The 21,086-nt window shown below is 40.9% G+C and overlaps 1 protein-coding gene across 4 annotated transcripts in view; it reads right to left on the bottom strand.

The window, feature by feature from the left end:
* The window catches only part of SMCO2 (single-pass membrane protein with coiled-coil domains 2), a 33,552-nt gene extending 17,925 nt beyond the window's left edge, over positions 1 to 15,627 (bottom strand). The window contains exons 1-3 of one of the 4 annotated variants that reach the window (XM_043562462.1): positions 15,267 to 15,627; positions 11,045 to 11,182; positions 8,764 to 8,881 (exon numbers count right to left, since the gene is read on the bottom strand). In XM_043562462.1, coding sequence (XP_043418397.1) covers positions 8,764 to 8,881; positions 11,045 to 11,172 — 246 coding nt within the window. In that variant the 5' untranslated portion in view covers positions 11,173 to 11,182; positions 15,267 to 15,627. The remainder of the gene's footprint in view (positions 1 to 8,763; positions 8,882 to 11,044; positions 11,183 to 15,266) is intronic. The other 3 variants (XM_043562463.1, XM_043562464.1, XM_043562465.1) reach the window with 3 other exon arrangements.
* Between the last annotated feature and the right edge of the window lie 5,459 nt (positions 15,628 to 21,086).

Below are 21,086 nucleotides of genomic sequence, written 5' to 3'. Positions count from 1 at the left end.
TCTGACCCATGAATTTTATTTCTTTGTTTCTTTATTCTTTGCCTTGTTCTACAAAAACATTTAAACCATTTTCTGGTATTTCACTTCTGTTCATGCACACAATTAATCATTTATCTTTGAACATTTCTTTAGTGACTACATTGTGAAATATTTCTCTGTTCTTTAAAGAAGTCTGAAATTTTGGTCTGAAATTTTTGTGTTTCAGCAAAACTATTTTTAAACTGAAAGGAGAAAAATTTGGAGTGCAGATCAGTCTCTTACTGAAATGTCTGTATAAATTACTGGCCATGTCAACAGGAATAACCGACATTCACATAACTCTTTACAAACCTCTTTCATGTGCATTCTTTCTTTTAATTCCCATGATGGACTTCAGTGGATAAAGTCAGGTATTGAAATCTCCTAGGGAATTCATATCAGTGATTAGTCCAAGGTTATATGATATAGTGGATTAAGTGGTCTCTCCAAAAAGATATGTCCATGTCCTAATACTAAGACCCCGAGACTGTGACCTTATTTGGAAAAGAGTCTTTACGGATATAATTAACTTAAACGTCTTAAGATGAGATTATCTTGAATTACCTAGACCCTAAGTCAAATGACAAGTGTCCTAATGAGAGACAGAAAACACCCACAGAGAGGAAGAAGTCATGAGAAGACAGAGCTGCCACAAGCCAAGGAATGCCTGGAGGCTCCAAAAGCTGGAAGAGGCACGGCAGGATTCTCCTGTAGAGTGTTCAGAGAAAGCATGACCCTGCTGATCCCTTTTTTCAAACTTCTGGCCTCTAGAACTATGAAAGAATACATTTTGTGTTGTTTTAAGTCACCAAATTTGTGGTAATTTGTTACAGCAGCCTTGGGAAACCAATACATATGGCCAGTAAATATGTGGACTAGAACTTGAAGTAGGTTTTCTGATTCCAAGGCCATGACTATTTTCATCATATCTAGTCCTTGGATTCACATTAAGAAATATCTCGTCCCTATCACTTCCATGTTCCAGTGGCACCTTGCCAGTGAGGTAAGGATTATTATCATACTTACGGATGAAGAAACAGGCTAGATTTTCCGAGTGCTATATAACTCTGCTTAGCTACTTCTTTGCGAATAAAAACATCCATAACTTCAATTTCTTCCCACCTAATCTTTTGCCATGCTATTCAAAGGCAGCAGCAACACTGTGATGTTGAGGAAGAACAACACTTCACTGGGTATGGGGGACCTGAGTTCTAAGCCTTGTTCTACTCCTGTGGCTGTGGAACCACCTAACCACTCTAAAGCTCAGTTTCCTGTTCTGGAAGAACAAAATTGGACCAGATCATCTCCAGGGTTCTGTCTATGTCCAAAAAAATCTACAACATTTCTCATTTTCATCAATTGGTTTACTGTAATGGTTAATACACTGCAAAAGAGTCAAAGCCAGGAAGTAGAAATGAAATATTTTTTAAAAGCTTCAGGATTGAACAAATAAAGATGTGTGTGTGTGTGTGTGTGTGTGTGTTTTAATAATAAACTAAAAGTGTGCTTGCATGAAATACAAAGCCTGAGGGCATTACTTTCCATTTATGTGCAGCTCTTTGAAAAGCTCATATGCCTCTATTTGGGTGTTCCATAGGCACCTCAAACTCATCAAGCAAAACATTGAACTTATTGTATTTCCCCTCTACCTTGTCCAGGTTCCCATCCTTGCATATGTTCTCCCTATTCATCTGGATGCCTCTGCAGGAACCCTGAAAGAAGTCCTTGAGTTTTCATGAGAGATATTCTTTTCCCTCTTCATTACTCATGTCACACCACTTGGTGTCCAAGCCCAGTAACACCTATCTTTTAAACCTGTGTCCTTTTCTCTCCATCTCCATGGCTGCCAGCCAGTGCCTTGCTTTGGTCCTCATCACTTTCTGACTCCTATTGGCGCCTTGGCTCCAGCCTGCATCCTGCGCTATCTCCCCCCATAGTGTCCTGCCTGCCTGCTTGCTCATCACTCCTTTTCTTCCACCCTTCCTCTCAGAACACAAGTTCTCTTTAGCCCCTTTGTCTTTGCATGTACTGTCCCTTTTTTCTGAAATGCTTTTCTTTCATCCAGTTCACCCTTCAAAACTCAGTTTTCATTTTCCTGGTCATCTGCCTGTACAGTACCTGCCATGTACTTTGTACCACATCTGCTACTTCTGGCGTGGGTTTATCATGCAGAGCCATTTTCTTGTCTGAGTCCCAACTAGTGTGTGAGCTCACTGAGGGGAAAGGATTTTAGATAGGTAGAGATAGTCTCAACACTTTATAGTGCCTAGAACACAGTGGATGTTCAGTACGTGGTTTTAAAATAAATAGACTTCCTGTGTTCACTGCAGCATTATTTACAATGGCCAAGTTATGGAAGAAACTTAAGCGTCTATCAACAGATGAATGGATAAAAAAGATGTGGTACAGACCAGAGAAGATGGCAGCGTAGGAGGACGCTGGACTCACTGTGTCCTGCTGATCACTTAGATTCCACCCACATCTGCCTACGTAACCCAGAAAACTGCCAGAAGGCTGGCAGAACGGACTCTCCGGAGCCAAGCGTAGACAAGAGGCCCACGGAAGAGGGTAGGAAGGGCGGAGAGGTGGTGCACACTACACGGACTGGAGGGAGGGAGCCGGGGCGGTGGAGGGGCAGCCCTCCCGGCAAGGCAGAGCCCTGAGTCTGACTTGCAAAAGCAGAGGGGCCGGACGCGGTGAGTTCTGACAGCCAGCAGGATGTAACATCTGGAATGTTATAGATCAACAGCTCCGCTTGGAGAGCAGGAGGGCGAGAGGACACCGGGAGGGAGAGTGTTAAGCCCCGGAGGACAGAGCTCAGCTTGGAGGGGGAACAAGGGCGCTGGCCAATGCCATCTCCCTCTCCCACCCCCCAGCCGAAAACCCAAAGGGAACCAATTCCCATCACCGAACTTGCTTGCACCAGACAAACACCCAATGCTGTACTTCTGTGGATCCATCCCTCCAATGGGCCTGCCTCCCTCCCAGTGCTACAGGGCCCTCCTGCAGGGGACCACCATCGGCAAAGCGAGCTGAGCCTGCCGCTCCCACCCCTGTGCACCTTGCAGATCCACCCCGGCTAATACACCAGATCCCATCCAGGCTGCACCACAAGCCTGGCAGTGTGCAAGTAGCCCAGACAGGGACCACACCACTCCACAGTGAGTCTTGCCCCTGGGAGAGGGGAAGATAAGGTACACACCAGTCTGACTGTGGCCCCAGTGGTGGGCTGGGGACAATATCTGGTTTGACTGCAACCCCTCCCACCAACACAAGTTACTCCGGACCCCACAGGGGAAGTGCCCTGCAGTTTGGAGCCACCACAGGACTACCCAAGATGATGAAACGGAAGAATTCTCTGCAAAAAGAAATTCCAGGAAGTAGCGACAGCTAACGAATTGATCAAAAACGATTTAAGCAATATAACGAAACAAGAATTTAGAATAATAGTCATAAAATTAATCGCTGGGCTTGAAAAAAGCATAGAGGACAGCAGAGAATCTATTGCTACAGAGATCAAGGGACTAAGAAATAGTCATGAGGAGCTACAAAATGCTATAAATGAGGTGCAAAATAAAATGGAGGCAACCACAGCTCGGATTGAAGAGGCAGAGGAGAGAATAGGTGAGTTAGAAGATAAAATTATGGAAAAAGAGGAAGCTGAGAAAAAGAGAGATGAAAAAATCCAGGAGTATGAGGGGAGAATTAGAGAACTAAGTGTTGCAATGAAACGCAACAATATGCATATCATAGGAATTCCAGAAGAGGAAGAGAGAGAGAAAGGGGCTGAAGGTGTACTTAAACAAATCATAGCTGAGAACTTCCCTGATCTGGGGAAGGAAAAAGGCATTGAAATCCAAGAGGCACAGAGAACTCCCTTCAGACGTAACTTGAATCGATCTTTTGCACAACATAACATAGTGAAACTGGCAAAATACAAGGATAAAGAGAAAATTCTGAAAGCAGCTAGGGATAAACACGCTCTAACATATAAAGGGAGACGATAAGACTAGTGGCAGATCTATCTATTGAAACTTGGCAGGCCAGAAAGGAATGGCAGAAAATCTTCAATGTGATGAGCAGGAAAAATATGAGCAGCCCAGAATCCTTTATTCAGCAAGTCTGTCATTTAGAATAGAAGGAGAGATAAAGGTCTTCCCAAACAAACAAAAACTGAAGGAATTCATCACCACTAAACCAGCCCTACAAGAGATCCTAAGGGGGAGTCTGTGAGTGAAATGTTGCAAGGACCACAAAGTACCAGAGACATCACTGCAAACATGAAACCTACAGACATCACAATGACTCTAAACCCATATCTTTCTATAATAACACTGAATGTAAATGGACTAAATGCTCCAACCAGAAGACATAGGGTATCAGAATGGATAAAAAAAACAAGACCCATCTATTTGCCGTCTATAAGAGACTCATTTTAGACTTGAGGACACCTTCAGATTGAGAGTGAGGGGATGGAGAAGTATCTATCATGCTACTGGAAGTCGAAAGAAAGCTGGAGTAGCCATGCTTATATCAGACAAACTAGACTTTAAATTAAAGGCTGTAACAAGAGGAGAAGAAGGGCATTATATAATAATTATAGGGCCTATCCATCAGGAAGAGCTAACAATTATAAATGTCTATGTGCCGAATACAGGAGCCCCCAAATATATAAAACAATTACTCACAAACATAAGCAACCTTATTGATAAGAATGTGGTAATTGCAGGGGACTTTAATACTCCACTTACAGTAATGGATAGGTCATCTAGACACAGGATCAATAAAGAAACAAGGGCCCTGAATGATACACTGGATCAGATGGACTTGACAGATATATTTAGAACTCTGCATCCCAAAGCAACAGAATATACTTTCTTCTCGAGTGCACATGGAACATTCTCCAAGATAGATCACATACTGGGTCACAAAACAGCCCTTCATAAGTATACAAGAATTGAGATCATACCATGCATACTTTCAGACCACAATGCTATGAAGCTTGAAATCAACCACAGGAAAAAGTCTGGAAAACCTCCAAAAGCATGGAGGTTAAAGAACACCCTACTAAAGAATGAATGGGTCAACCAGGTAATTAGAGAAGAAATTAAAAAATATATGGAAACAAAGGAAAATGAAAATACAACAATCCAAATGCTTTGGGATACAGCGAAGGCAGTCCTGAGAGGAAAATACATTGCAATCCAGGCCTATCTCAAGAAACAAGAAAAATCCCAAGTACAAAATCTAACAGCATACCTAAAGTAAATAGAAGCAGAACAGCAAAGACACCCTAAACCCAGCAGAAGAAGAGCAATAATAAAGATCAGAGCAGAAATAAACAATATGGAATCTAAAAAAACTGTAGAGCAGATCAACGAAACCAAGAGTTGGTTTTTTGAAAAAATAAACAAAATTGATAAACCTCTAGCCAGGCTTCTCAAAAAGAAAAGAGAGATGACCCAAATTGATAAGATCATGAATGAAAATGGAATTATTACAACCAATCCCTCAGAAATACAAGCAATTATCAGGGAATACTATGAAAAATTATATACCAACAAACTGGACAACCTGGAAGAAATGGACAAATTCCTAAGCATCCACACACTTCTAAAACTCAAACGGGAATAAATAGAAAACTTGAACAGACCTATAACCAGCAAATAAATTGAATCAGTTATCAAAAATCTCCCAACAAATAAGAGTCCAGGACCAGATGGCTTCCCTGGGGAATTCTACCAGACATTTAAAGCAGAGATAATACCTATCCTTCTCAAGCTGTTCCAAAAAATAGAAAGGGAAGGAAAACTTCCAGACTCATTCTATGAATCCAGGATTACTTTGATTCCTAAACCAGACAGAGACCCAGCAAAAAAAGAGAACTACAGGCCAATATCCCTGATGAATATGGATGCAAAAATTCTCAATAAGATACTAGCAAATTGAATTCAACAGCATATAAAAAGAATTATTCACCATGATCAAGTGGGATTCATTCCTGGGCTGCAGGGCTGGTTCAACATTCGCAAATCAATCAACGTGATACATCACATTAATAAAAGAAAAGATAAGAACCATATGATCCTGTCAATCGATGCAGAAAAAGCATTTGACAAAATTCAGCATCCTTTCTTAATAAAAACACTCAAGAAAGTCAGGATAGAAGGAACATACTTAAACATCATGAAAGCCATTTCTGAAAAGCCCACAGCTAACATCATCCTGAGATCAGGAACACGACAGGGATGCCCACTCTCACCGCTGTTGTTGAACATAGTGTTGGAAGTGCTAACTAACATCAGCAACCAGACAACAAAAGGAAATCAAAGGCATCCAAATTGGCAAAGATGAAGTCAAGCTTTCACTTTTTGCAGATGACATGATATTATACATGGAAAATCCGATAGACTCCACCAAAAGTCTGCTAGAACTGGTACATGAATTCAGCAAAGTCGCAGAATACAAAATCAATGTATAGAAATCAGCTGCATTCTTATACACTAGTAATGAAGCAACAGAAATACAAATAAAGAAACTGATTTATTTATTTATTTATTTATTTATTTGTTTATTTACATATTTATTATATGTATGTATACATACACACATACACACACACAAGGGAATATTATTCCACCAAAGAAAAGAACGAGATTTTACCATTTGTGACAACGTGGATGGACCTAGAGGGCATTATGTTAAGTGAGGTAAGTCAGACAAAGACAAATACCATATGATTTCACTTATGTGTGGAGTCTAAAAAACAAAACAATTGAATAAACAAAACAAACAGAAACGGATTTATAAATACAGAGAAAAAGCTGGTGGTTGCCAGAGGGGAGGAGCAAAGTAGGTAAAGGGGTGGAGAGACACAAACTTCCAGTTACAGAAAATAAATAAATAGACTTCAGTAGTAGGCAAATGCATTCTGCCTGTGAGAGATGCAGACGAAAGCAGGAAACAGGAAAGTGTGCTCACTCACCTGGCATCCGAAATCAACACTATACATAGCAGTGCCAGAGATTGGAAAATGTGAAACCAGACAAAATATTCGTTTCTAAATATTTGGGGGGTTTTGATGGTTAGATACGGCAATTTTGGCAGTCTGGTTAAAGTCTATTTTGTTAATTAAGCCAACTGATTTTTTTTAAAAACTTCTGTTAACTGTGTCCTTTTTCTGAACCTTTAAATCTCATGGTCTCATAAAAAAATGTGAAGTTATGCAAATTAAAGGCCTTCTGGTTTGCTTTCAGGGAATAAGACAAAACTGCTTCTTCCTAAAGAAGTCATATATTTGTCCTTTTATTGGCCAAGATCTTAATTTATTAACACTTACATTAATTGCGTAACTGCATGTGATTTCTTTTTATATGATTGTAGAATTTTCCCTATAAATAAATTGACATAAAGAAATATAGCCAAAAAAACTTTAAAGCCTTTGTGAAACAGATACTCTGACTTGAAGTTTGTAAGAAATAGTCTTTTTGCCTTATACCCTGAGAATGTGGACTGTTTGGTAAACTCTTACAGAGTGAATAATTTTATTTTCTAATTACACTTATTCTATACTGAGTCAACAAGGGATGTTCACTGACTGACAGGATTCGGTGGGTCAATGGTAACAGACCTTGGAGTCCAGGGACAAGGCTCCTCCAAAAAAAAATCAGATGATACTATTTATAGAGTAATACCTTCAATTCATGTTCCCTAAGATCATAGAGCCTCACACCTCAATTTCCCGATTTCCTTTTCTCATCCTCAGCCTTGCTAAAAAACCCCATCATAAGTCTCCCCTTCTAATTCAGTACCTATCATTCTTTTTTTCCATAAAAGGTGTCTGTCTGTCTGTCTGTCTGTCTTTCCTTTCACTTCTTGTCTGTCTCATTGTATCTATTCTCCAACTTCTAACTCCAACCCCTCATGCCTTGTATCCCCTTCTACTTCTTTGTTTCTATGTTTACTTACTGAAGAGTCCTCCAAGGTAAAGTCCAGCTTACAATATTCTTTTGGGACTTTTCCTTCTATGCATTTACAGAATTCGCCAGCCCTGAATCCAAAATATATTCAAAGGAGAAGTAGACAAAGAGATGAATCCTGAGCTTCCTGTGGGGGCTGCATAAGCTTGGGTGTGGACATTCTCACTCCAGCCTTCTTTGATGTTTTTCTGGCTGGTTGAAACCAAAGGCCAATGGCCTGGGGGATCTATGGAGAGATTTGCTCATCGATAATAAACTGGGTCTGTCTCAGCCATGCCTCCGCTTTGATCTAGATGGCAGTGAAAACATAAACCCTTCCCGGGACAATCTCTGGCGTTTGTTGGAATTTCCTCCATTCCATGTCAGCTGAGTGACTGAATTTCAAAGACTGGGAGATGTTCAGATTGAATTAAGAGTAAATAGATCTCTCTGGTGCTTCCTGTTGGAAGACAGTCTGTGAGCAGAGGGTGATTTTACACACGGCAATTTACTCTAGGGTGAAAAATGTCACAGTTATTTCACAAATCCCAAGGACAAAAGTAACATAGAATGCACAAATGTTTTTGTGCTTTTGTGTGGAAAGGTTAGCAAATCCCTCACGTGATAACAGCAGCCCTCAGAGGAGACGCTCCCTCCCTCCTGGTCTCAAGCTCTGAACACCCCGCACCTACTATGGGGGAAACCCTCAGATCTTTCCTTGCCACCTTGAGATTTGAGATACGAAGTTCCTCTCTTCACCCACTGTGATGCTTACATCTTCCCTTACCCATTTTGTAGTCTCTGTCACATGATGGAAGTCACTTTGAGGCTTTTCAGAGAAAATGTTGTTCTCATCATCTGATCTGTCCAATATGCGGTCCATTTTGGTAAATTCCCTCTGCAAACTGCAAGCCACATAATCAAAACAGATGCTGTTATTATGCCTTAGGTCTATAGTTTAGGCTCGACCTAAACATCTCTAGAGGGAGAACACAGGAATCTTTCCCGGCTCCAAGGAGTACTGATTTCACCCTGTGTGAATAATGTCTACCATGGTATACTGCACAAAACAGGAATAGAGAGGCGGGATAAGTATTTGCTGACTGAATCAATAAGTGATTGAACACTGAGATTGCAAATTCCAAAGCCATTACAGCTGTGTGCCTGCGTGCGTGCAGATGTGTGTGTAAAATAAACAAATAATAAATAAATACTCTTTTTAAAAAAGTAGAGTTGAAAAGTGTCGTGTGGTTCAAAAGACCACGCAGAATGGAGTAAGTCTGTGTTACCATGTTGATCTCTAGCTGCCTAATGTCTGCCCCACATTTACTAGTTCCTTTTCTCTACTTCCACAGAGATTCCATGCATAAACAAGCTATATTTATGTAGATATATAAGCCTTTTTAAATATACATGAGAGGATATTATACACATTATTCTGCACCTTATATTTCTTTTTTAACAACCTCTTGGAGTCCATTTCATATTAGTACATATAGAGCTGTCTCATTTTATTTTTATTTTATTTTTAATTTTTTAAATGTTTATTAATTTTTGAGAGAGAGAGAGAGACAGAGAGACAGAGTGCAAGTGGGGAAGGGGCGGAGAGAGGGAGACCCAGAGTCCGAGGCAGGCTCTAGGCTCTGAGCTGTCAGTGCAGAGCCCAACACGGGGCTTGTACCCACGAACCGTGAGATCATGCCCTGAGCCAAAGTTGGCCACTTAACCAACTGAGCCACCCAGGCTCCCCGGGAGCTGCCTCATTTTCAAATGGTTATGTGGTACTTCATTGTGGGGCCATATACCAATTTGCTAATCAGTTTTTCATTAATGCATATGTAGATTATTTCCAGTTAATTGTTAACTACAAACAGTGTTGCAGTGAATATCCCTATACATCTATGGGTCGATGTGTATGTATGTGTACAAATGTATCTATTGGATAACCCTAAAAATAGAATTGCTGGGTCAGTAGATACATATATTTTAAATTGTGACAGATTTTATCAAAGATTTTATCATAGATTTTAAGTTATGCCTTAAAGAGGTTGAATCCATTTACACTTCCAACAAAAATGATGAGAGTGCCTGTTTTCCACTCCTTTTCTACAATCATGTATTATTAAAGTTTTTTCATCTTTGTCAATCCCATATGCTTAAACTGGTATCTCTTTTTAGTTTTAATCTTTTTTTTATTAGCGAGGTTGAACATTTTTGCCTATATGTATAAAACCCATTTGTATTTCCTGTTCGATGGTAATGTATTGAAATCCTTTGCCCATTTCCTATTGGATTACTGTTATTATCTGGAGCGTATGTGTGTGGATATGTACACACACACTCACATATACATCTGAGTGAATCGCAATACATTGTGATGGAGGTCTATGGCAGGAGTTTCCAGTCTGTGGGTTTTGAACCCTGAGGTGGGGTACACTTTACACCTACCCTGTATAGAAAGGGGTTCTGGAATCTATACAGGGAATCTAAACATTTCTATAGACTGAACAAATATTGCTTCCATAAATACTGCTTAAAGTTTCCAAAGGTATATACTACTGGTATTAATAAATTGTAAATGCATTTAAAAACATTGTTGATGTCATAATAGGTTTTTTGACACATGAGGATTCTGGGAAGTCTTTTACTTTAACACATTTCTTCCTATTCAAAAAGGTTGTTAACTGTTGGTTTATATTAGAACACATTTTTATCATGTATTAACCAATGTGTATGTTTGTCTGAATATTTTGTGCTTTTTCTGTTCTAGAAAGTGTTGTAAATGGTTTATATATTTTCCACACGAAGATAATAAAAGCACAAAACAAAGTATTTTTGTAAATTGAGATTAGAGCCTTAACCATTTGTATTCAATTGATGTCCACCTGGTTTATGACCATAGGCCCCTTTAGTGTCTTCCAATAAATATTCATGAGGTCAAAATTAAAAGAATTGTAGAGAAGAATGTCAACCCCACCCCTGAACTTGCAAATCTCATTGTTTGCATCCTACTGTCCCAACAAAGTCTCCAGACAGAGACTGTTCCTGAGAGCTCAGCCCTCACGTACTTCTGCATTGCACCTTCAGCCACATCCGTATTTTGGAGAAAGCCATTGTTTTTCTCAGTAAACTGTTGTTCCTTTCCAACTGTCTTCATCTGCAGAGACATCCTGTCACTTAGCTTCATAAGAGTCATTTCTTCAGCACTGCAGGGACAATGATGGCAACAAGAGGGCTTTCATAGCAGGATGGCAACTACATTCCCTGCACTGATACACTGATAACAGGCCTATTTCAGGAAGTTTGGTCTTAACCCCTCTCCTTCCAAAACTGGCCATCAGTTATAAGGGACCCCAAAGTAAGCTCTTAGGTTTTCTGTTCAGATATATACAGGAAAGTCTGTGTGTGTGGCTGTTCTTAGGACTTCTCTAGTTAACATGAGAGTTGTCTGAGCCTACAAATGTGTATTTTAAATCCTTGAATGGGAATATTATAGAGCAATGTATAAGATCCAGGCTAGGGAAATGGGTTGGTTTTTATAATCTCTTCCTGATCATGTATAGGCACAAAAAATGGAAAAGGAGAAAGAAGGAGATAGAAATCACTGGTACTCTGGAGATGACCAGAGATACCTGAGATATCCAGACAAAACCACTCCTAATATTTTGTTGTATTTATTTTTATTTCTAAATTTGATATTTGTTTTATTCTTTTTCTGTTGTTGACAACTAGGTCATTTCTAATTTTTTAATATCAATAATATAGTAATGAATATCCTTGCTTAGTAATTTTCAGCACATCTCTATTATTTACTTATAATACTTCCTTAGAGGTAAAGCAACTGGGTCGAGGTGTATATGCATCTTTAAGGACTTAGAAAAATATTTCCAAATTGCTTTCCTAAAGGTTGAAACAATGTACACTACCACCAGCTGTGTATGAGAAGGGGCATTTCCTTCCAGCCAGATAGGCAAGTGTTAGCAGAGGGCGGAGGAGTTAAGTGTTAGAGTAGTGAGGTAGTGCGGAAAAGAAAGGGGAGAGGAAATAGAAAGGAGGCAGAGAGATGTGAGGAAGCTTCTAGAAAGCTCATGTGAAAAGCTATAAGAAAGGATCCCTATGAAACATAACTCCCATTTATTGGCAGAAATCACAGGGATTATACCCATCACCAAAAGGATATACCTTCTTCTCTGGAGAGTATCCTGGTCCCCCAGAACCCTGAGAGACAGAAACCCTGAGGGACCGAGGGGGAATATAGGCTAATGGAAGGCAAAGGATAACAGGGATTTTCCTAGAAGGGTGAACTATGGCTGGGATTAAGAATGGTAGGAGGAGGGGTGCCTGGGTGGCTTAGTTGGTTGGGCATCCGACCCTTGGTTTCAGCTCAGGTCATGATCTTGCTGTTCTTGAGATCAAGCACCTGTTGGGCTCTGTGCTGACAGTGTGGAGACTGCTTTGGATTCTCTCTCCCTCGCCCTCTGCCCCTCCCCCACAAGCTCCCTCTCTCTCTCTCTCTCTCAAAAATGAATAAATATTAAAGAGGGGTGCCTGGGTGGCTCAGTCGGTTAAGTGTCTGACTTCGGCTGAGGTCATGATCTCATGGTTTGTCGGTTCAAGCCCCACGTCGGGCTCTGTGCTGAATGCTTGCTCAAAGCCTGGAGACTGCTTCCGATTCTGTGTCTCCTCTCTCTGCTCCCCCCACCCCACCCCGCTTGTGCTCTGTCTCATTGTCTCTCAAAAATAAATAAATATAATTAAAAAAATTAAAGAGAAAAGAAAAAGGAATGGTAGGAGGAAAGAGGCTCTGGGAACCACAGATATTTTGGAACCATCTGGGCAGCCAACACCCTGGTCCATCAGTCTGTGGCAAAACTGAGCTTTGTCCTTGACCAGTGGGGGGGATCCACAGTGGATGTGGTACAGAGGGGACCCTTGTGAAGGAGAAGCAAAGGGAGAGACTAGAACCTTTGATGTGAGGTAGCTCCATCCTTCTTAACTTTGAGTGTGACAAAAAAGACTGAAACTTTGATCTCTTTCAGGAGGGACACTGTGACCTGCCCAATTTCATCACAGATCCTATCTGGACAGTTTCATCTGTTTCCTGAAGGTGCTGAGCATTACTAAGGCAGTTCCTAGCTTTGAAAGATGAATGGCCATGAAATCTGCCTGGTTTCATGTCTCTTTCCTGTCCAAGAACTGGAATACTGTGCAAATAATATTTCCTGACTTTGACAATTCTTTGACATCCTAATAGTTTCCATTGGGTGATTCAAAAGAAAACCTGTTTCTCTCAATTCAAGTACCTACACCAATTCTGCATCCATACATTTTCTCTTATTTCAAATAACAGAATCCTAATGATGGCTTATGTTTGTGCAGCACCTAACAAGATTACAATGCTTTTCACATATTACCTTATTCAGTTCCTACAACAACACAGTGAGGAAGGTATTATTCCTGTTTTATGTGTCCTAAGCTCTGGGAGATGGTGTGATTTACTTAGAGTCATACAGCTGGTTAACTAGCCAAACTAAGACTCAGAATTTCCATGTCCTCACAGCTACTTATAAGGGATTTCTTCCCCACCCCAAAAGATGATCTAGCACAGGGCTTCCGAATAAAATTTTCTGTGATGTTGGAAATCTTCTCTACACTGTTCAATACAGTAGGTCCCAGCCATCTATGTCTACTGAGCACTTGAGATGTGCTAATGCAACCGAGGAATTGAAACTTTTTAACCTAAATAAATTTAAATTCAATTAGCCATATGTGGCCAGTGGCTACCATATTGAACAACACAGATTTTCTAGCCCAGGAATCAGCAAACTATAGCCTGCAGGCCAAATCCATCCTGCCCCCTGTTTCTGTAAATAACATTTTATTGGAACACAGCCACACCCATTCCTTTACATATTGTCTATGACTGTTTTGTGCTGCAATGACCGAGTTGAATGGTTGCAAGAGCAATGTAAATCTGGCATGCAAAGCCTAAAATATTTACTACCTGGCCTGCAAAACCTAAAATATTTGCGATCCTGCTCTTTACAGAAAAAGTTTGCCAACACTTATTCTAGACCATCACCTTCTTCTGTGATGATGGGTGTTTGCCAGAGTGAATCAACTAGATACAGTGAATAAGAGTAGAAATGGGAGCTATTAGTCAGGTTTCTTTAGCTTCAAAATAATAATAATAATAATAATAATAATAGTGCTTACACATGTGCAGCACCTTCAGTTTCTTAAGAACTTTCACTAAGTTGTTTCATTTGATCCTCACATCCACCCTGTATGGTCAGGCAACCCAGGCAGATCTTATTGCCTCTATTTTTTTATTTTTTTTAATGTTTATTTATTTTTGACAGAGAGAGAGACAGAGCATGAGCAGGGGAGGGCAGAGAGAGAGGGATTCACAGAATCGAAAGCAGGCTCCAGGCTCTGAGCTGCCAGCACAGAGCCCGATGCGGGGCTCGAAATCACAGACCGCGAGATCATGACCTGAGCCAAAGTCGGACGCTCAACCGACTGAGCCACCCAGGTGCCCCTTGCCTCTATTTTTTAGATGCAGAAACTGAGACTCAGAGATGGTCCATGATTTGCCCAAATTTTATTGCTAGAAAATGGTAGAATCAAGATTTAAACCTGCAAGTTCTGGCTATGAAGGTGGCAATTATCCTACTGTTATATGTACATTTGATGCCCAATATGTTTTGATGGGTTACTTAATAACCTTCTCATCTCAAAAACAAGCTATCTTTTGAAGCTAACTTTTTTTTAGTAATCTCTACACCTAGTGTGGGTCTTGGACTCAAGACCTCCAGATCAAGAGTCACATTGTGCTACTGATCAAGCCAGCCAGGCGCCCCTGAAACTAACTCTTGATGAGTTATGTAGTGTAGGTCCTCATTACTCACGGTGTGGTTTGCACACCTGCAGTATCAGCACCACATGGTAGCTTGCTAAACATGCAGAATCTCAGGTCCTACCCTGTCTCACTGAATCAGCGTCTGCATTTTCACAAGATCCCAGGTGATTCATATATGTATGAAAGTTTGAAAATTTTACACTCTAGACCATTGAAATGAGAATCCCTCTTCTCCTCCCTACACCCTATCTCTTCATTGCTATGTGTTTATACCTTTGGTCTCTAGGGCTGTTTGGTACAACTGGAATGAATCCCTCCTCCTTCCCCCAGCCTCACCAAAACCTTTAACATTATAAATTTGGAGAACCATTAATCAAAAGAAACAGATCAACTATTTTAAAGGACAGCTGATGAGATCTCTAACTTACATTTTGTGGGGGATTTTCTCCAGGCCTGACCACTCAGATTGCCCTCTTCAGTTTCTGCTAACCAGACAATTTGGGGTCCCAGGAATTTTAAAGCATGGTTCCAATAATCAAGGATTTGATGTCAAGGCTCCTGGCAAAGTTGTGACGAGACGGTACAGCTGTGAAATAGTATATACCTGCTAATATCCTTGTACTTCTCAATCTGGTAATCACAAAATGCTCTCAATTCAGTGGGGTAGACTGGGGACAGTTAAGTTTCCCTGAAAAGTTCTGGTGAGGCCAGATCCACCTTTCCCCTAGAAGAGGCCATTTGTGAGAGCTACACACCTAGGCAGGCGAGTTTGCAGTTGGACTTGTCCTCTCTGACATTCCGCATGGAATGCGGCATGTGCAACCCTTCAACCCCCTCTCACAAAGTTCCAGGTATACAGAGCTCGCCTGCTTTCTTTTAACTTACATCTCCAGCTAATCTCCCAGCTTCCTTGCTTTTGCTAACTATTGGAAACTAAATTCAGCCCTCTGTCCATCTGTCTACGGACACGATGCTCTGGGATGCCTTTCCAGCCTCGGATGCTTCTGCCATGCCTGCTCCTTTCACCTCCTTGTCTGAATAAGACACTTAAGTAAAATCTTCTACAACAGAGGACATGACTTCTCCCGTTTTCCTCCCACTTAGCAGGAACGAGGAAGCAGTTGATCTTGCGAACCAGGGCTACTCCTACTTGATGGCTCTGTCACCTCTTTGCCTTTGAAATCCATACTTCCTCTTACCATTCTCTACAACCCACTTTCACTTCTTCTATGACTTCAGTGCCAAATGTACATTTCCCTTGGTACCTCATCTTCTCCCATCATTCTTGAGGAACTCAGCACCCATTGGAAGGGCCTAATGTGCTGACTTCAGGGATCCGAAGTCCCCAACTCTTAAAACTTTCCTCTGCAACCACCAAAATTATTCAGCAGCATGGAGATACAAATTTTTATAGGCATGAACTTTAGAGTTAGATCAGTGTTTCAAACCTGGCTTTGCCGCTCATTAGCTATTTGGTTTGTGGCAGAATTTATTTCTTTGCCTGAAAAAATGTTTTGGATAATACCTGCCTAATTGGTTTGTCAAGAAGATTAAGGCAATCATTTGAGGAGGGAGTTTAGGGTATTGTGGATGGCTGTTAGTCCTCTGGCCAGAATGTAGGCTCCATGAAGATGGGGATGTTTGTGTGCTTTGTGGACAACTGTACCCCAGCACTAGGAGTGGCTGGCATTAGGCAGTCAAAAAATGTTTGTCAAAGCAATGGAATAAATGTATATATGGTAGCCATGTTTTTTCTATGTCAATATTTTAGGTCTCGTCATCACCCTGAGTATTTCCTCAGCTAAAAGCTCAAGGTACATGTCCCAGCTTTCTCCTAGACTTTCCTATGCTCTCTACCTAATTAGAAACCCAGACTCCAGGAGCGCCTGGATGGTTCAGTCAGGTCAGCGTCCAACTTCAGCTCAGGTCATGATCTCATGGTTTATGGGTTCAAGCCCCATGTTGAGCTCTGTGCTGACAGCTCAGAGTCTGGAGCCTGCTTTAGATTCTGTGTCTCCCTCTCTCTCTGCCCCTCCCCCGCTCATGCTCTGTCTCTCTCTGTCTCTCAAAAAATGAATAAACATTGAAAAAAATTTTTTTTAAAAAGAAGAAACCCAGACTCCTCCATCTTGTGACTTCCCTTAGTACCCCCTGGGCCAATCTTCAGCCTTGGGTTCTTGCCTCATTTCATGACTATGTTCGTACCTGTGGTTGTTCCAAGTAACCCTATGCTTCTTTAAGAAAGAAATCATAAGAAAAAAAAAAAAAGAGGGAGAAAATCACAAGATTCTTATAAGTGGTTCCTTCACAATTTAATAACAACAATAACATCTAATACTTAATGAGTGCTTACTAATGTGCCAGGCAACTCTTCTAAGCGTTTTACATATATTACCTAATTTAATTCTTACCACCTTTCAAAAAGGGAGGGATCTGGGATTCAAACCCAAACCTGGTTAGTCTGGCTCCAGAGACCATGCCCTTCAGGACCACTGTATGTGACTCTTTTTCACTTTGGGTTCTCACAGTTACTCAGCAAAACTTTATACATCTCTTGTTGCCTCCCAAAAATATGGGGCTAACAGCTGTTTTCTGTCTTGCTCGGTTCCTTTCCCTCTCTGCCCTGTTCCCAAAATGCAGCCAGCTCCCTCTGTGAGCAGTGACCCAGCCTCCGGCACTATTGCACTGAAGGAAGCCACCTGATGGGAGTTTTCTTCACTGCCAGACAGCTCCTTTGTGTAGCCTCCTCTCCAGAATATCCGTATGTTTTCTGCATCCTTTCCCACTCCCTTTCTACCTCAGAGGAAGTGCTTTTCTACTCTTCTTCCTCAGGCTGCCTTGACTCCCACCCTTGTTCCTTCTTGGGGATTGTAGCCATTAATGATCAATTCTCTAGCAATTTCTCAAACTCTTTTTGAGTTCCACCTCTGGCATTCCCCTTAGGAGCTCGCAATTTCTCTGAGGAAACAGACATAAATCTGAGGCAGCAAGCTCTGCCTTGTGCACTATTGCTTCGCTTCCATGTGAAAACCTTGTCCTGTTTCCCCTCTTGTTGGAAAAAAGCCTTTCACTCTGTGTGTTTGAACTACCATCTTAACTCTCTTCTTTTAACAAAAATTTCTTAGAATTTCAATTACTATAGTTGCCATTTCTATTGTTCGTAACATATTCAGGTCCTAAGTGTTTTCAATATGGCTTCTTGATTACAAGGGTTTTTTTGTTTATTTTTCATATTTTTAGAGGCTTTAATCGTCTAATTTCGTTGGTGGAGTGGGAATAATACACTTTGTTTCTCACGCTTATTTGATCCCAGAGGTTTTTCTATATTCAAAGCACTGTGTTTCATGGGCCACACTTTGGGAAATCCTTTTTAAAGATTTTGGGTAATGTAAGTGAACTTGCAGGCATACATGAAGATCTTGTAAGCATTAGCAACCACAGTCATAGGGCATCCCTACTGTTGCATCGTGGGTATCATGAGTGGGCAGCTTTCTGGAACTACTTCTCATCCAGTGTCATAATCTCTAGATGCTCAGAAAGACTGCTCCTGAGGCCTGAATCTGGGTCTAGCCCCCCAGCATCTGTCCCACCTGGTCCCTGTTTATCCTCCCTGCCCCTCACCAGGCCACCTCCAGCCCAGCAAGTCTTGAGATGTGACACTTACATCAAGAAGGGCATTGGATCCCTGTGAAAAACCTATGTCTTGAATGTATTGGCAAATGGCTTCATTGAGGACCCAGAGATTTCAGGAATTAAACTTATAAAGGAGTAAATATGTGTTTATTTATGTTCTCAAAGGAATCAGAACCTTAATGAGCACCTTTCCATGGAAGGTTTTGCATATTTTATTAATTCACTCTCTAACATTGTTATGAAGCCAGGAGTTAGGTCAAATAATCTCCTTTGAATGTGCTCCTTTTTAAACTTTGCTGGGACAGAGAGATATCTGTAAGTCACTCAGTGTCTCTGAGCTTCCCTTTTCTCATGAACAAAATAGGGGAATGTCTACCTCGTAGGCTCATTGTGAGTAGGAAGCAGAATAATTGTGTAAAGTATTCAGTACAGCCCCTGGAAAACAGTAGGCACTAAAAAAGAGAAGTGACAGCTTGGGGAAATAAAACATGCCAAACCTCAGGTGGTGAATAGCTTGACCACCAAAATAAGGAGAACATTATTCATTCTACATCTGGGAAGCCCCTGGCTTCCAGCCCTTTAATAAAATGATTGTCACTGTTTTCAAGAAAGAAACAGTTGAAAGAAAGAGAGAAAAGGACAGAGAGAGACGGGAAGGAAGATTGTACTCTGTCCCATGATAGGAAGGAAAGGTCTTAGAAGCCAAAACTCTCTTATTAGACCCTAAACAAGAGTGCAGCTAAAGGAAGCGACAGAGAACACATATAATGAGAAAGATTAGGGAAAGTAGTGCCTACAGCTTCCCAGATATTTAGGAATAAAACATCAGTGTCAAGTCCCCTTATGTGGTGGTAACAGTATCCTCATCTCTATTATCAACTATTTATCAGCTGCTTACTGAATCTAGGGCCCTATGCTAAATAAGGCAAGGGATGAAAGGGTGTTCAAGACAGTCTTTACCTTCAGTTTAGAAAAAGATAAGTAACAGTAACAGTCAGTCTATGATGCATGGCAGGACTCGAGTGACGTTTATAGGATTGCTGCAGCATTGCAGAGCAAAGGGATTATTGGAAGGATGCCTACCTAGGGGCATTTCTAATACTTTTAAAGAGGACTACATAATAAGTGTGACTGAATCAAATGTTGTTCAGATAAATGAAGAAGAGGGAAGAAAATCTGCTGTGGAGTTGGGACCCGTCTTAAATGCCAATGTAAGGAGTTCGAGCTTGGAACTTGATGAGGAGATAGTTTATGCAAACGTCATTTAATTGATGTTTTAACCAATTAAATGGAAGAGAAGGCAATGAGGAAAGACCCATGCATGTCACTACATATTTATAGCCATAATTGGTATTTTATCTTTTCATAGAGAAATAATTTGCAGGATGTTCACCCACAGGTTAAAAGGGGCTATTTTGGAGTGGCAGGAATTTTTGTGATTTTCTGTACAGTGCAGATTTCAGAAAGGAGGAAAGAAAGGAAGGAAGGCAGACAAGCCTGCCGGCAATGGGGACTTAGTAAGGATTCCCGTCAAAGGACATGACATGACTCAAGTCATGCTGTAGGAACACAGCAATTTTGGGCAGCTTATTAGAAAGGAATACATGGTTTCTAAGCAAGCTGTTAGAAAATGAATCAGTGGTTTCTAAGCACTGGTGTGGGTTTTCTGAGACAAGCCCTGTGAGACTCATTTCATTTCCTTTTGCATGACAGAAATACAATTAATCTTTTCTGCACACAAAATCTCCTTTCACTTCATTCAATTGACATAGAAGGAGAAAAATGAAATCATTTTCAAAGCCCAAGAAAGTAAGCCCTAAGAAGGAAATTTAATTTTTCTGCCAATGGAAAAAAAAAATACCATAGGATACAGATTTTCTCATCGTCTCCCTGTACCTGAAACATCAGTCATCTTATCTCCTCCAAGATAACATGATAACAAGATAACATGAAAAGATTACATTTTGATTTTAACCAAGCGTTCTAGTTAAAAAGTTTTCACTTATTATATCGTATGCAGATTTGGGCTTTACCGATAATCATAGGGAATTTCCACAGAAATCAGGAAGGCATTTGGGAAGAAACGTTGTATATTGAAAGAGTTACAGATGCGTCTGGCACTGGCATGCCTTTGACTGCAAAGACTCGAGCCCATATATTTAAATCTCAGTCATTTGAAGCTCTGACTTCAGGACCTGGATGTGCAGGGTTTCTTAGAGCACTCTTAGGAGACTGACTTCCATGGCTCTAATCCCCAGGTGGCTACTCAGTGTAGTACTACTCAGTGGTTCTGACACTTTGAAAACTCACAAAACACTCTTGGAACGTGGAGAGTTTTAATCTATGGTTATGACTGGCTACATAATTTATGGGACCCGATATAAAGTGAAAAAATGGGACCCTTTATTAAAAATTAATAAGGGGGCGCCTGGGTGGCGCAGTCGGTTAAGCGTCCGACTTCAGCCAGGTCACGATCTCGCGGTCGGTGAGTTCGAGCCCCGCGTCGGGGTCTGGGCTGATGGCTCAGAGCCTGGAACCTGTTTCCGATTCTGTGTCTCCCTCTCTCTCTGCCCCTCCCCCGTTCATGCTCTGTCTCTCTGTGTCCCAAAAATTAA

Source organism: Prionailurus bengalensis, chromosome B4, assembly GCF_016509475.1.
Source record: "Prionailurus bengalensis isolate Pbe53 chromosome B4, Fcat_Pben_1.1_paternal_pri, whole genome shotgun sequence".
Classification (NCBI taxonomy): domain Eukaryota; kingdom Metazoa; phylum Chordata; class Mammalia; order Carnivora; family Felidae; genus Prionailurus; species Prionailurus bengalensis.
Note: the sequence above shows the minus strand (reverse complement) of the source record. Positions and strands in the feature narration are given on the sequence as shown.